The sequence below is a fragment of the Drosophila willistoni genome (assembly GCF_018902025.1).
Source record: "Drosophila willistoni isolate 14030-0811.24 chromosome 2R unlocalized genomic scaffold, UCI_dwil_1.1 Seg167, whole genome shotgun sequence".
NCBI classification, from domain to species: Eukaryota; Metazoa; Arthropoda; class Insecta; order Diptera; family Drosophilidae; genus Drosophila; species Drosophila willistoni.
In genome coordinates this window covers 19,646,253-19,660,693 of record NW_025814050.1, presented here as the reverse complement: position 1 = coordinate 19,660,693, position 14,441 = coordinate 19,646,253, and the positions used below count along the sequence as shown (strand labels likewise).

At 30.8% G+C, this 14,441-nt stretch overlaps 2 protein-coding genes and 1 long non-coding RNA gene across 3 annotated transcripts in view; 1 reads left to right on the top strand and 2 right to left on the bottom strand.

Annotated features, from left to right (window-relative positions):
• The first annotated feature begins 4,041 nt into the window (after nucleotides 1–4,041).
• The window catches only part of LOC124460196, a 40,097-nt gene continuing 29,697 nt past the window's right edge, over nucleotides 4,042–14,441 (top strand). The window contains exons 1-2 of the long non-coding RNA XR_006954132.1: nucleotides 4,042–4,147; nucleotides 4,597–4,925. This is a non-coding gene — a long non-coding RNA (uncharacterized LOC124460196). The remainder of the gene's footprint in view (nucleotides 4,148–4,596; nucleotides 4,926–14,441) is intronic.
• LOC26528769 (kunitz-like peptide PcKuz1) lies at nucleotides 12,752–13,225 on the bottom strand. Its single transcript, XM_015178404.3, has 2 exons — nucleotides 13,125–13,225; nucleotides 12,752–13,066 (listed from the first exon to the last, which is right to left on the bottom strand). The coding sequence occupies exons 1-2, from the start codon at nucleotides 13,189–13,191 to the stop codon at nucleotides 12,885–12,887; spliced, it is 249 nt and encodes an 82-aa protein (XP_015033890.1). The 5' UTR covers nucleotides 13,192–13,225; the 3' UTR covers nucleotides 12,752–12,884.
• LOC26529773 (hemolymph trypsin inhibitor B) lies at nucleotides 13,792–14,206 on the bottom strand. The gene is made up of 2 exons (XM_015178478.3): nucleotides 14,107–14,206; nucleotides 13,792–14,048 (listed from the first exon to the last, which is right to left on the bottom strand). The coding sequence occupies exons 1-2, from the start codon at nucleotides 14,171–14,173 to the stop codon at nucleotides 13,879–13,881; spliced, it is 237 nt and encodes a 78-aa protein (XP_015033964.1). The 5' UTR covers nucleotides 14,174–14,206; the 3' UTR covers nucleotides 13,792–13,878.

Sequence of the window (14,441 nt, the reverse complement as noted above, 5' to 3'; positions counted from 1 at the left end):
TAATATTTATTTATTTTTTTTTTTCATTCATTAACTACTGTATATAATGATTATATATGTATAACACACTAAATATAATGCTTTATATAAACAAACAAATAGACAAAACAAAAAACAAACTATGTATGTTCAAACTCGGTTTGCCAGTTCCTTATGCGTTGTGTAAAGACTTTGCTGGTTTTAAAGCTTTAATTTCATAAGAAAACCAAAATAAACAAATCAACAAACACCAAAAAAAAAAAAAAAAACAGAAAAAACAAAAAACAAATCGATGAGGATGAGGTGGAAAATGTGAAGAAAACAAAAAACCTAAGAACCCAAGCCTAAATGAAAAAAAAAAACTTCTAATTTAGCTTACAAATTATCCAATTTGTTGAGGGGCAAAACCAATCAAACAGAATTGGGAAAACAAAACTAGTTAAAATTCAGACAGAAGAAAACTTTTGTAAACTTTAGGAAAAACAATTCTCTCATTTGCTCTTCATCCTCTCTATACCAGACAGACACACTTTTCACTCTATTCACTCTCTGACATGTATCTCGACTACCAATTAGCTTCAATTATTTTCAACCTGTGCAAAGGGGAAAACTCCATGTCAAGGAAAGGAAAACTCTAAGGCAACAAGATTTTCCATCTCTGTTGCCGGTTGCTACTGCTGCTTTTGCTTGCTTGCTTTAACCAGTTCAAAACTAAGCGTGGAAAATCTTAAACACAAACAAACAAGCAGGAAAAGAAAAGCCAAAGGCAAAATGCAAAGTTAGATATATCCTATTCATGTATATATCTAAGTGGGAAATGAGAAAAGGGCGTAAAAAACGGGGGGGATGGGGTTGTTTTTTTGGAAAAACAATAACATACAAACATATATATATATATATATATACATATATTTACATTCACATGAAATTACATCTAAATGAAAACTTGTGTTTTTCTTTCAAAATCATTAAGGCGAAAAATATAAAACGAAACAACAAAAAAAATTCTTGTAAATTTGCAATGAAATTTCCTTCTCTGTCGCTCTCTCTCTCTCTTTCTCTTAAGCAGCAAGCAAAACATTTAAATGCATAAAAAACATTTCAACTTAAATAATAATAATTAAGAAAAGTTTATATACAACAAAAAACGAAAAGAAATATTCAACAAAAATCGCTTTGCCATCAAGAAGAAAAAAAAACACAGAAACAAACAATAAACAATGAAACAAAGTTTGCAAAACAATTTGTTAAGTTTTTACAATGAAATATAAAAGAAAAAAACAAACAAACAAAAAAATCAATATTAATATTAATAATTATTAATTAATTAAATAATATTGATAATTAATCTTAATATATATATACATTAAAAGCAAGCAACAAAAACTGTTTATATTGTTTAAAACTTTTTAATTTTTCTCTTTTTTTTAAATTTATTTTTTATTAAATTGTATAGATAAGCAAATTGTATACTATTTGAACTAAAAACAAAAATTAAAAATTGCAAAACATTAAAAATAAAACAAATGTTCTCTCAAAATTAAAATTAATATTAATTATATAAATATATGAAAAATTAAAAAAAAAAAAAAACAACAAACAAAAAAACCAACAACAACAAAAACGAAATGAAAAATGCAATAAAAAAATCTATTGAACACCAAAAAATTAAAATTCATGGTTCTTAAATTTTTTAAAAAGGGTATAAAATCAGCTTGTTTTTGGACAACTTTAACATATTGAAAATGATTTTTTAGCTTTCACAATGAATTTGCTCATTAATATTTAAAATGATGGGAAAATCAATTTAAAAAAAAAACGATCCCTATTTAAATGTAGCAAAACTTTATTTTAAAGTCGATTCTGAAATAACTTTATAAAGCGGTCACCTAGTTGATAGACAATTCATCGTTTATTATTTCAAAGTAAAAACTCTCAGAACACATAAATTGGGAAGATATTTTTCGTATGTCGACATCTAAATTGGCCTTGTTTTAATTTTTTTCCTAAGTAAGTTTTCGCTGTATGAGTACTCTAAAGATTACTTTACTACCCTTTACTACTCTTTACTTTACTTCACCTTTTACTTTACATATATGTTGAAACAATTGCAAGATCTTCCTCTATTTCTTTCATACCTTATTTCTTTTCTTTTCTTTTCTTTTCTACTTGATTAAATAGAAAACGAAATTATCTGAAGAATAAAATCATAGTAAGTATTTTATAATATCATATCGTATCATATTCTATACTTAGGTTAGAGGATTCCCTAAACCATTACTAACTTTGTTGCTATTAAAAAGTCTCTGTTGCAGCTTTTATCCATATTCCCAAAACTTTTCCAAAACTTGTGTTTATAATATTTTTGTAGACCTTATTGAGTCCTTTTAAGACACTTAAGAGTCCACCTAAATTCTTTTAAGTAATCCTTGAGAGAAAATCATGTAAAGGAAATATGGAAAATTTCTTGCCCAAAAATAGGCTTAATCCTAATAATAATCGCACTGCTAATTCTCTTTGTCTGCAGCTAAAATACTGAAACTTTTTGCATATTCCTAAAACTCTTTTAAAAACAATTTTGTAAACCTTTTCAACTCATTTTTAGATATTTAAGAGTTCATCTAACAATAAGTAACCATTAGTAAAGAGCATATTAAGAAAATTTCCTATCCTGCCTATTCTTAATAAAAATAGAACTGCCAATTCTCCTTCTAAACAGGTAAAATGCTTCGTATCTTTTTAGATTCCAATCGTTATTTTTCAAGTACTTTTCAAACCCGACACAGTATCTATTACTTTTAAATTGTTTTTAGACATTTTTATGCAATCCAATGCCATTTGAATTCATTTCAAAGCCGTGGCACAATTTTTTTTGTCGATTTTAGTTTGTTTTTTTTTTAGGGTTTAACTTTTACTTTCTCGTCAAACGGCAACACACAATTGGCCCATTGGGTCTTGACCTTCAGACACAAACGAAGCAGAAGCAGAAGCAGCATCATCGTCATCATCATCATCAGCAGCAACATGAACGGTTTCACCTCTTTTGCCCTGGAGGCTTATTGAACCAATAAACCAACTAAAGCAGCCCTTCCCTCCATCCTCCATCCATCCATTCTCTCATGCTTTTTTTGCTTTGCTTGCTGCTTTTTTTTTCTCCTTGTTTATTTTGGCTTAGTTGCCTCCCCCAAACTTAGCCGCCCTCACCGCCCCCTTTAAACCCACTAAATACTACAAATTCCAATGTCTATGAAAAACATTCAATCAACAGTTGGCCATAAAAGAGATGATGAGGATAATGCTGAGCTGAGGATGAAATGAGATGAAAAGGTGACTTACTTCAACAACTCTCTGGAAAGCTTCAATGAACACAGAAAAAGCAAAAGGCAACGAAAAAAAAACCAACTAATAATCCATGAAATTTCAATTACAAGTCAAAAATCATAAGAGCTTAGTGAGAGATAGACAGAGAGAGGGCGATTGAATGAGTGAGAGGGGAATACCACTTGTAATTGTAATCATTTAAAATTGTTGACTCTCTCTCTTTGTGGACTGGAATGTTGTGGGAGACTACAAGATTGTTAAATTTTTTTTTGCACAGATTTTTCCAGTTTTCTTTCTCTATGATTTTTTGGTATATGCGCACAGAGAGAGAGAGAGAGAGAGTAATGGAGAGAGAGAGAGAGAGAGGGAAAGCTCTCTGTGTGCTTAGCTTTTCTCAATGAACATTTCTCTTTTTGGCTATTTTGCATCTTCCTCTCTCTCCCACACTGTATCTATCTCTGCTGCTGTCTCAGACCCTGTCTCCGTCTACATCTCCATCTTCCTCTGTCTCTCTCTCTCATAGAAATTGTTAGCCGGTCTGGATCAGGTTGTTCACACAGCAAAAAGACCGAAAAATTTCAGTTGAATTTCGACTGCGCGACGTGTAAGTTGAAATCACAGAAATTTGCTTTTGGTATCCAATATACCGAACCATCGTTTCGCCGCCGTCGCCTTCTCTGCATTTTTCCGCGAGTGACATTAAAATTTGTTTGCCGACAATAGATGTAAAATAATAAAGAAGCAATAAGTCCATCCAAGAAAAAGGAAAAACAAAGTACAAGCAAAAATTTGGTGTGCGGTTGTTTTCTGTTTTCGTTTTTCGTTTCCAGCTGTTTTCGTCGCCTTGGTATATTTCTTTGCTATATATTTTGGAATATTTAAAAATACAAATCGCGAAAAGTTTAAGGTGTCCCGCAGGTTGACAACTACTCCCCCACTCTTTAGCCTCCAAGTCTCCTACTTCTGCTCCTCCTGCTTCATCATTTGCTGTTGCTCCTATGGCGCGATTAAGACCAGTCAAAGTTGTGTTGCCTGGTTACAATATTTGTCTTGCTGTTTCGCCTTGCCTTGTCCCCATGCATTATACATGAAGGTGGTGGAGGTGGTGGTGGTGGTGCTGGTAGGAGCAAGAGGTCTAGGGGGCTAGAGCAGTTGGTTGTCTCTGCTGTGGCTCAAGTAGCTTCAGCTGGTCTCTCCAACTAGATTAAGTGTAGCACTGTTGAAGCTTTATATATTTTCCTTTCCTCGTTTTATTTTTCTTATTTTTTTTTTTTTTTTTTGAATCTTTATTATTAGCACACTCTTGGCGCCTTTAGTGTCCCCCGACCGGCAACCCGGCCAACCCCCCTTTTTGGCCAAGCCAATCTCCATTTTACTCTGGCAAACTCTCAGCAAACTCCTCAAGTTGAAGTTGAAACTAAAGTCGTTAGTTATTAATAACATTTCATGACAAATATTGAATTGCTGCTTGTAACAGTGAAATGTGAAAATGTAACTCGATGCGCGGTTGGAAATATAAGTAGTTCGGATTTTATATTGCCACTTTGACAACAACAACTACAACCACAACAGCTACATACATAATACATACTACAGGGTATGCAAGTCAATATTGGGATCAATTGGTAAGTTATTGGCAAAAAAGATATAATTTTTTAATGTTATAAATATATTCAGTGTCGCTTTTAGTAATTTAAAGTCGATTGAATGGAACTTAGTAACAAATAAAGGTTTTTTTTTAGGCAATCTACAAAGTCGCCATACCAATTAAGTACTAATGGCTTAAAAGATATGAGAGTATTACCTAAAAGATAAAAAGGTAAAAGAGATCTTTTGAACAGTTTTCAAGTTTGTTATTTGTAAGAAATTGCACAAGTTCAAATATTAAGAAAAGTTAAGAAACTTACTTACTTCATATAAAACTGTTTTTTTATTATTGATATCATTGAATCCATTTAAAATATAAACTATAAAATATCTCCTGTGATGGGGTAGGAATCATATTTTTTGTTTATGTGAATAAATATTTTTTAATGTTGTAAAACGCCATCGAAAATTACAAAATTTTTAAGCTTTTCTTTTGTAAATTTTTAGTTCAGAAAAATGGATAAATATTTACCTAAACTATACGAGATTTTAGTGTTGAAAAGTGTCAAACGACGGATAAATGACTGAAGTAAGGTTTAGTGTTAGTAAGACCTATTATTTATAAATTGCGTTGCCTGACTGTTAAGAAAATATTTACCAAAAAACTGGTTTGTTTTTTCTATTATTAGTGTTATCTTTCTGCAATTTTTCCTTAGCCGAACAGCCAGCAGATATCATAGGCAAAATAAGTAAAGCATTTTTTAATAAGGTGATATTTTTTCTATACCACCCAAAAAAATAATAAAAATTGAATAAAGTATTTTTCAGATATGACAAAGTATTAACATGAACCTCTGAAAAATTGGCCTCTAAAAGAATATTTAGGATTTTTCTAAAACTTCTGGTACACAGTCTTTTAGGTCTACCATACACTTAAAACCCAATATTTAAGCTTTGCATAAAAATTATGTCACATTAGTACCTATAGTTAAATAAATTTATGTTTAACCCAAAACTCCAGACTCAACTGCAAGTGCAAAAAATCCCATTGAGAGAGAAAGTTGTACTTCTAAAACAGTTTTAAGTCATTGGTGAATGTTACAATTGTTTGGATATCATTGGAATTTTGTAATATTACTTGTAATGTCAGTGTTTTCAAATTGAAGCATATGTAGCACAACTTTTTTCTTATCTCAACATAGTTAAAATTTTTGCTTAACTTACAAATCTAAATGAAAAGTTAACATTTTTAGTATTTTTCAACATTTCTAGAGAATATTTCGTGTTTCTTTAACCAATCTACATAATTAAACACATTTCAGAGTGGCATTGTTCAATTATTGACCTCAATGTGGCCACACATAAAGGATAAATTAAAGCAAACATAAGCACATCTAAACTACATAATTTAATTTGTTTTAGCAAAATAGACAAATGGTCAATCTTTTAGCTTGAAAAACATTAAAATATTAATCTAATAAAGTATTTTTAGGTAATTTAACTAGTCTAGCAATTGTTTGTTTGCTTATCTTTGCCTCATCACTTCGAGAGCAAAATTGTAATTGCATTTTAATATTGATGATGAATTCCCACCATACGGTTTTACCTTTTTGTTCTTATTTGGGTAATATTAATGATTTGCGGCCTCTCAATTGGAATGAAATTTACATAAACCGAATTGTGAAATAAAACTTTTAACCATACAAATTTGATTGAAGCTTCATCGGGGGCCATTGCGTATTTTCTATTTTGTTTATCCTGCAGTTTGCTTTTAATTGAAGGTTTGAGTTTTCAGATAAGAATAAGGGGGGGAACGAGAGTGTGTGGGTCCTGGTTCATTTGCATAGTTTGATTTCGAAATTGGCATTCCAATGTTGACACTTTGTCTATGTGTGTGTGCGTGTGGCTGTGTGTCACCTGTAACAATATCAGAGAACCAGAAAAGGTGAGCAATAGCAATAGCAACAACAGCAGCAGTAGAAATAACCGAGTTTGTCACAAAATCAATTGAACGGTAATCTTCCATCGAACACTTCAATATGAAACGAGGGTGGATCACAGATGGTTTAAGGAGTGGAGGGGCACAAGAAATAACAAAAACATTTTCCAATATTTTTTACCCTTGTGAACCCACGTATTTACATGCAATGTTTTACCTTTGATACCCATGAATATACAAAATGAATGGCTATTTCGTTGCCATCAAATTAGGCTTCAACCTTATTTTTTTTTTAATTTTACAATAGTTCTAAAGTCTTAATATGTATCAATTTACTTCTCGAATAATAATATATCTTTGTACAAAAAAAGTGCTGGAAAAGTTAATTCAAATCAGAAATGTTCTGTAAAGCATAGCCTACTTTTCAGAACAGTCTGGCCTCAGAACCGTGAGTAAAGCCTCCACTCATAAAGGGAAATGAAATAAAAATAATAAAGTAAAAGACGAGAAAATGTGATATGCCTCAAGGGTATTTTCCGGTTTACACTTCTGAGTAGCTTTCAGGCTAGTCAAGTCACTTGGAACACTTTAAGTAAAGTAAACGAAGCAATAATAAAATGCGTTTAAATACCAACAATGTGGTTAAACAAAAAAAAGCCAAAGGCATATGAAACATTTTTTATATATTTTTAGACAGAAAAAATATTTAGCAAAAATGACAAGGAATTGGGTTGAATTTTAAACACAAAAATTTAATCAAAATCTAAACTCCGAATCAAAGTGCAAAAAAAAGTACACAAAACTAACAAAATGCGGTTTAAGAATTTGTAACAATCAATTTCATCTTTATCTCAAGTCACACAAGTTTTCTAAGTAAAAGTTTTAAAAGAAAGTGTTTATCACTTGGAAAAATTGGAGAAGAGTCCTACAAAATTGATGATTTAATCCTCATAATGAAGGCAAAATTAAAAGGGTTTTGGCATTTTATTAATATTTTCATTAAACAAATTTTAAATATCTAATCGAACTTATTAATGATACTTTAGAAATTTTACAACATTTAGGTAATTCTTTTAGTCTGGCAATCGATTCTTTCATTTTTATGTTCCACTTCATTTGATTTTAATTGCCTTTTAATATTGATGACGAATTCCCACCACACGGGTTCACCTTTTTGTTCTTATATGGATAATATTAATGATTTGCGGTCTGTCAATTGGAATTAAATTTACATAAACCGAAATGATATAAAAATGTAAACCATACAATTTTGATTAAAGGTTTGTCCCATTTGACTGGGTATTTTCTATTTTGTTTATCCTTAATTGAAGGTTTTAAGCTCTCAGGGAGAAAGGGAGGGAGTGGGTGGTTCATTTGCATAGTTTGATTTCGAAATTGACATTCGAATGTTGACACTTTGTGTGTGACTTGCGTGTCACCTGCAAGAATATCAAAAGAACCAGAAATGGTGAACAACAAAAGCAGCAACAACAAACATCTGATTGTGTCACAAAATCAATTGAACTGAACTATGCACTTTTTCTTCTTCTAGAACGAAGAAATTGAAGTTGACAATTAGCAAGTGAAAAAGTAAAAAGGTTATTTTTCCCCTCTAAAGGTCCGCAAGGAATATTAAAGTCGCAGCCAATTAGTTAGTTCCAACTAAACTAAACTAAGACTAATTACAACAATTTCTTGGCTCTTTTCTATTTAAGTAATGGTTGACATTTATCTTTGGACTTAACACAAGAAGGGTAAGAATTGATATGTAAAAGGAAGACATAGAAAACTTAAGAGGACCGGGTTTATATGCAGATGTCAAAGTTCTTAGCCTTGATGTTTGACCTTTTGCAGGGAGTTTTTCGGTACAAATTGATTGAAACTTTTAGTTAATACTAACATTATTTTTGATAGATGGCAGAGTTACATAAACAAACAACAAGTATTACATAAGTTATGATTATGTTTGAAAATTCATTTAAAGCATATGTTAAAGTATAATTTTCAATTAAATAAACACTGTTACATCAACCAGAGTTTTAATTAAAAGCGCTTTGCTTTGATGTCCAGAAAATGTAATTTTCCATTGTGACGCCTTCAGCAATTGCCTTTTTAATACCCAAATGTGAGAGGCATCAGAAACAAGCAAATTTTAAACACTTGGCAATATTATTCCTTATTTTTAAGCAAACTGACAATGAGTTTCTTTATAGAGTGTATTTTAAAATTCGACATAGGACGAGATGTTTTGCCATAGAGTATAAATCTTCTTGATCAGCAAAAACTAATCAGTCTGATATAGACATTTTAGACTGGTCGTCCGTTTGTTTCTATCAACATCAAGGACTAAGTATCAATCTTGATTATCAGAGTGAAATGAAGTATCTTAATAATTTACTTCGGACAACTTTAACGCATAGACTTACTTAGAAAAGGAATAGAGGATAATTTCATAAAGAAATACATTAAGTGAAAAGAATTTTTGAAATTAAATTCTCTTCAATCGAAAAGTCTTTATCAATTTAATATCGATAATATTTATTATCCATAAGTGTTAATATTAATATCAAAATCTTGTGCATTTATTTTTGCAATCCTCTAAAGAGACAAACTTATTGCCTCGGATCTCGCATCCGTAATATTTCCATTTATCGCACTGTTGTGTATCTTGATTATAGCTAAATAATTCTGTGCCATTCTCACATCTAGTGCGTACTATTTCTGATGATATAGGAAATTGGCAGATTTCCAAGTTCTCTACATATGATGTTGGATCCACATAGGCTGTTGGCTCACAGTTATCAAGACAGTCAGCGAGTTGGGTGAACATGTTACCAATAATTGCACATCCCTTTTGCTTTCGATAAATGCATTTTTTCTGATTTCTGTCATAGCTCCAGAAATGTTCATATTGGCAGTTATTATTGTCAACTGATTCCACAATGTCTAAATTGCATCTATCTGAAAGCAAAATAATTATTTTTTTTTGTCAAAATGGGGCAAACTCTGGCACTTACGATCTTTGATCCAAGCAACTGTTGTCGGTGTACGTACACATTGATATCGGCAATCGGCATAAGTGGCAAACATATTGCCTTCGACATTGCATCCAGAAGATGTCCAAGAGAGGCATTCATCCAAAGCCATATCATAGCTCCAAACAGTTTTATAATTACAATTTCCCGGTTTTTCCGATCTTTTGCGATTGCAAACATCTGAAAATGTTACAAAAAACCATATTTGAATAGTTCTTAATGTTATATTGAGGTAATTTCTTGCTACTTACTTCCCATTCCAGCATAAGCCAATGCGGGAAACAATATTGTGACTATGATCCAAGTTAATTTCATATTCAATTTATTAAAGACACTGAAGGTGAATAATTGATTGAATGTATTATTTATAGCTTTCCAGTAGTTCAAAAGCAAAAATTTATAAAGTGTGAAAATTTAATTAAAGCACTTATTAAAGTATAATATTCAATTTAATAAAAGCTGAAACATCGGAGAGTATTAATTAAATGCGCTTTGCTTTAATGTGCAGAAAATTTAATTTTCCATCTTAACGCCTTTAGCAATTGCCTTGTTTTATACCAAAAATTTAAGGGGCCATCAAAAACAAGCATATATGAAACACTTTTTCTAATTTTTATTTTATTTTTAAGCAAACTGTAACATAGATGACAATATCTTCTGTCATAGAGTATAAATATTCGAATCTGTTCGACCGTTCGTTTTCTATCTGAATTATTAAAGTTAACTTGAGTTATTATATGGGTCAGATCGGAATACTATATAATATATAGGCCTCTATGGCATGGACATATTAGATAGAAACAGATGTTTTATTTAGAAAAAAAAAAAATTGTAGACCAATAAATATCAACAACAATATTGGGTATATATGTATTTTACGATGCATTTGAAAATACAAAAGAATATTCCTTTTTTTAACATGTCAAAACTTTGAGATATCCAATGCAGTCTATCATATAAAATCTATGAAACTTTTTTTTACTTAAAATTTATTATATGCATATTATCGTGCCCAGATCATATCTTTATGTTATTTACAAATTTCGGAATTGTTTAAGAAAACGTACGGCGTTTTTATTAATTTTTATTTTACAAATTTTTAACACATTCACGTCTGCAAAAAGATAAATCCGTAAACATATTTCCATTTAATTCGCATCCTTCATATTCTATATAGATACATTGATCTATATTTTTGTCATAAGTAAAGACTAATCTTTTGTCACAGCGAGTGCTAAAAACTTCTGTGGAAATTTCCAGATCACAGATAGCTAAAAGAGAAATATTATGTAGTTTATACTATAATCTTAGTTTTACTTACTTTTTTTAATTGGATTTTCTCGTAAACCAGACTTAACGCATTTAGCATGACAATCTTGGGATCTATAAAACTTATTGCCTTTGACTTTGCAGCCATAATATCCATATGTAATGCATTCATCCAATACCTTATGGTAACTATAAACCACCGATTTTGATGGTCTACAGTCGGCTCCAAGTAATGAGGCCGATATAGGACCATTGCAGTCACCTTGAAATATTAGTTTTTAATTTGTAATCAAAATAACAAAAAGTAGCTTGTTTTGTATAGACTTTTCCTACCTTCTTGAGCGTAGGTAAAAAAGGGAAAAATTATAGTAGATATGATCCAACTTGATTTCATATTTATCCTTCAAAACACACTGGTTTGAATAAATGTTATTTAAAGTTTATTTATACCATCAATTTACTTCAAGTGCGACTTAAGAATTAAATTACAAATAAAAGTGTGAATGATGAAATTCGTTTTGCTTATGTAAACTAATTAGTTGATAGATATGGTTTTACATATATAACGTTATTTTATTCTGAAACAAATTATGTATTTTCCATTTAAGCCATCCATAAATTCTCTCTAGCTCATGCACTTTGCCACACAATCTGCCTTGGTATTATAACGATTTGAGTTACCACCACATCCGCCATATCTAAAAGCCTTGCATTTCTTGGCAGATTTATCATAGGACCATTTCGGCAAAAAGGCCACACACGTTCTCCCACCATTTCCATTTGAAGCAAATGGCCTTTTACAAGAACCTAATTTCATCGGGGATAATTGTGGTATTTGGATTCGTAAGTGATTAGATCCTAGTACAGATTTTCAAACTTACGATCTTGAGCGGCGTAGTTTAAACCAAAAAGGCCGCATAGTAAACAAATGATGGCTAAAAGTTTCATTTTGATTCGAATTGTGAATTCCAACTAAAGATTATTTCAAAAATTTCAACAAATATATAGAACAATTTGTAACCATAAAATTCTTTACTTTACTCTCAACAAGTTTTGTTTTTGTATAGCTTATCAGCCTATCTTTACATTTTTAATTTACTTAGTTCTGCTTGAACTTTATAGAATACTTATATATAAAAGGCTTGAAAAATTTTCAAGTATATCTACTTATATATAGATTACGTAAGTTAGACTCAAGTCAATCTTAAGAGCCTATTAAAGCATTAAAATCAAATGAAATAATCTTGTTTTTTACTATTAAATTTGCCAGAAATATTTGAAAAAGGAATTTAAAAAAAATAGTATTCAACGTGTTTTAGTTACAGTTTTTAAACTAATTGTAATTTTTTGTTTTTGTTTTTTATTTTTATAACATTTCAATATCAAAGTCTATTTAGGTTTTATCACTCTAGCTAAAACCCTTAGCTTACTCTTCAAAAAGTTCTGAAAAAAGCATACGAATCGTTAATTCTCGTCCCCTTTTGTTTCTGGACAAAAAGGGATTTTCAGAATGTTTTGCTCTTTCTCCAATTTTTATCAATTTTCATTTCTTTATTTGCAAATTTATCCATACAACGTTTCAAGTAGTCGACCAAAACTTAAGGATAATCCACGTCAAACATTATTATCAAAAAATTTATTGTTAAAGTAAAAATGTACAAAAATTACTTAGCACTGCATATTAGCAGAAAATTAGCAAATGGTTTAGATATATAAATATTTTTTTAACATAATGTTTTGTTTTTTTTGTTTTTTTAAAATTTGCACTTTGCCTCACATTGGCTCAGAGTATCGAAACGATTTGCATTGCCTCCACAGCCGCCATATATGAATCTTCTGCAGATATTGTATTGCGCGTCGTATGTATATTTGGGAACATAGTTCACACACTTCTTATTAACGGGTCCATTTGCACTTACAGGCAGGTCACAAACGGCTAATGACAAGGAGAGTGATTTAATTTTGTATTTCCTAGCTAGAATATTTAGACTTACGATACTTGCCGGCAGAGCTGAGACTGAAAAGGGCGCAAACTAAACAAAAAATGGCTAGAAACTTCATTTTAATTCGAATTGAAAACACCAAGTGAAGATAATTTTTAAAGTTTGAACAAATATATATTAAAACTTCTTCATAACCGGTTCTTTACTTTCTTTTAATTTAATTAGTTCTGCTTGAACTTTAAGAACATTATTAATTGGCCTGTGAAATATTCACACTACAGTAAGACCATGTTTATATATGAAATTCTCCACAGTCCTTAATCTGACCCTTAGCTATCTAGGAAGAAATGAATACTATCTTTATTTCATCCCACTTTATTTAACGATAAAAAAAAGAATCCATTTTTGTTCCAAATGAAATAAAATGTTGTTTCTTAAAGGTACAGAGAAAGTTTGGCAGATTATCTCAAAGATTAAGAAGCAAATCGAACAGAATGAAATTACTTTTGGTACTTAATTTTCCGATAACCTTCACATGGTGAATATGCGAGCTCGTCTGACATTTTACCAATATAAAATTCTAAAATAATGACTTCTTGTTCATTTTTTACAATTTTGTGTTTCATGAGAGTATTTTTATATTATATGATTACTATTTCCCCCGCTTCAAGCTTGTCAAGCTACATGTTTCAATAAGATCTCAAGAATTTCTGAATAAATGGAAACCAAAAAAAACCAACCCCAATTTATTTAATTCTTTAAACAACCAAAGTATATATATTACATGCATATGAATTAGCTCTCTTTACTTTTTGCACTTTGCCACACACTGTTTCTGGGTATCGAAACGATTTGCATTGCCTCCACAGCCGCCATAGAGGAATTTCTTGCAGCTATGGATCGAAGCGTAATATGTAAACTTTATAGTAAAGGCCTTACACTTTCCGCTTTCACCTGGTGGCAGTCCACAAACCGCTATTGACGAGAAGGGTGTTTGGTATTTGGATTAATCGATTTAAATATTTAGACGTACGATCCTGGTCGGCATAGTTTAGACCAAAAAGGGCACCAAGTAGGCAAAAGATGGCTACAAATTTCATGTTGATTCGTATTGACTGAAGGTATCAAATTGAAGCTAGTTCTATAATTTTCGACATAAATATATTACCATTTTTTTTGTAACAGTTTCACTCGATTTGTTCTTCTAATTTTTTTAGTTCTACTTGAACTTTAAAAACATTATCAAGTCATTACACTAAATATATACATACATGAATGATTATTTTCCCTCCTCGTTCTGGCCCGTTGCTGGCTATGAACAAATTAATTTCATATCTTTTTTATCATCGTCTTTGTTAATGATAATAA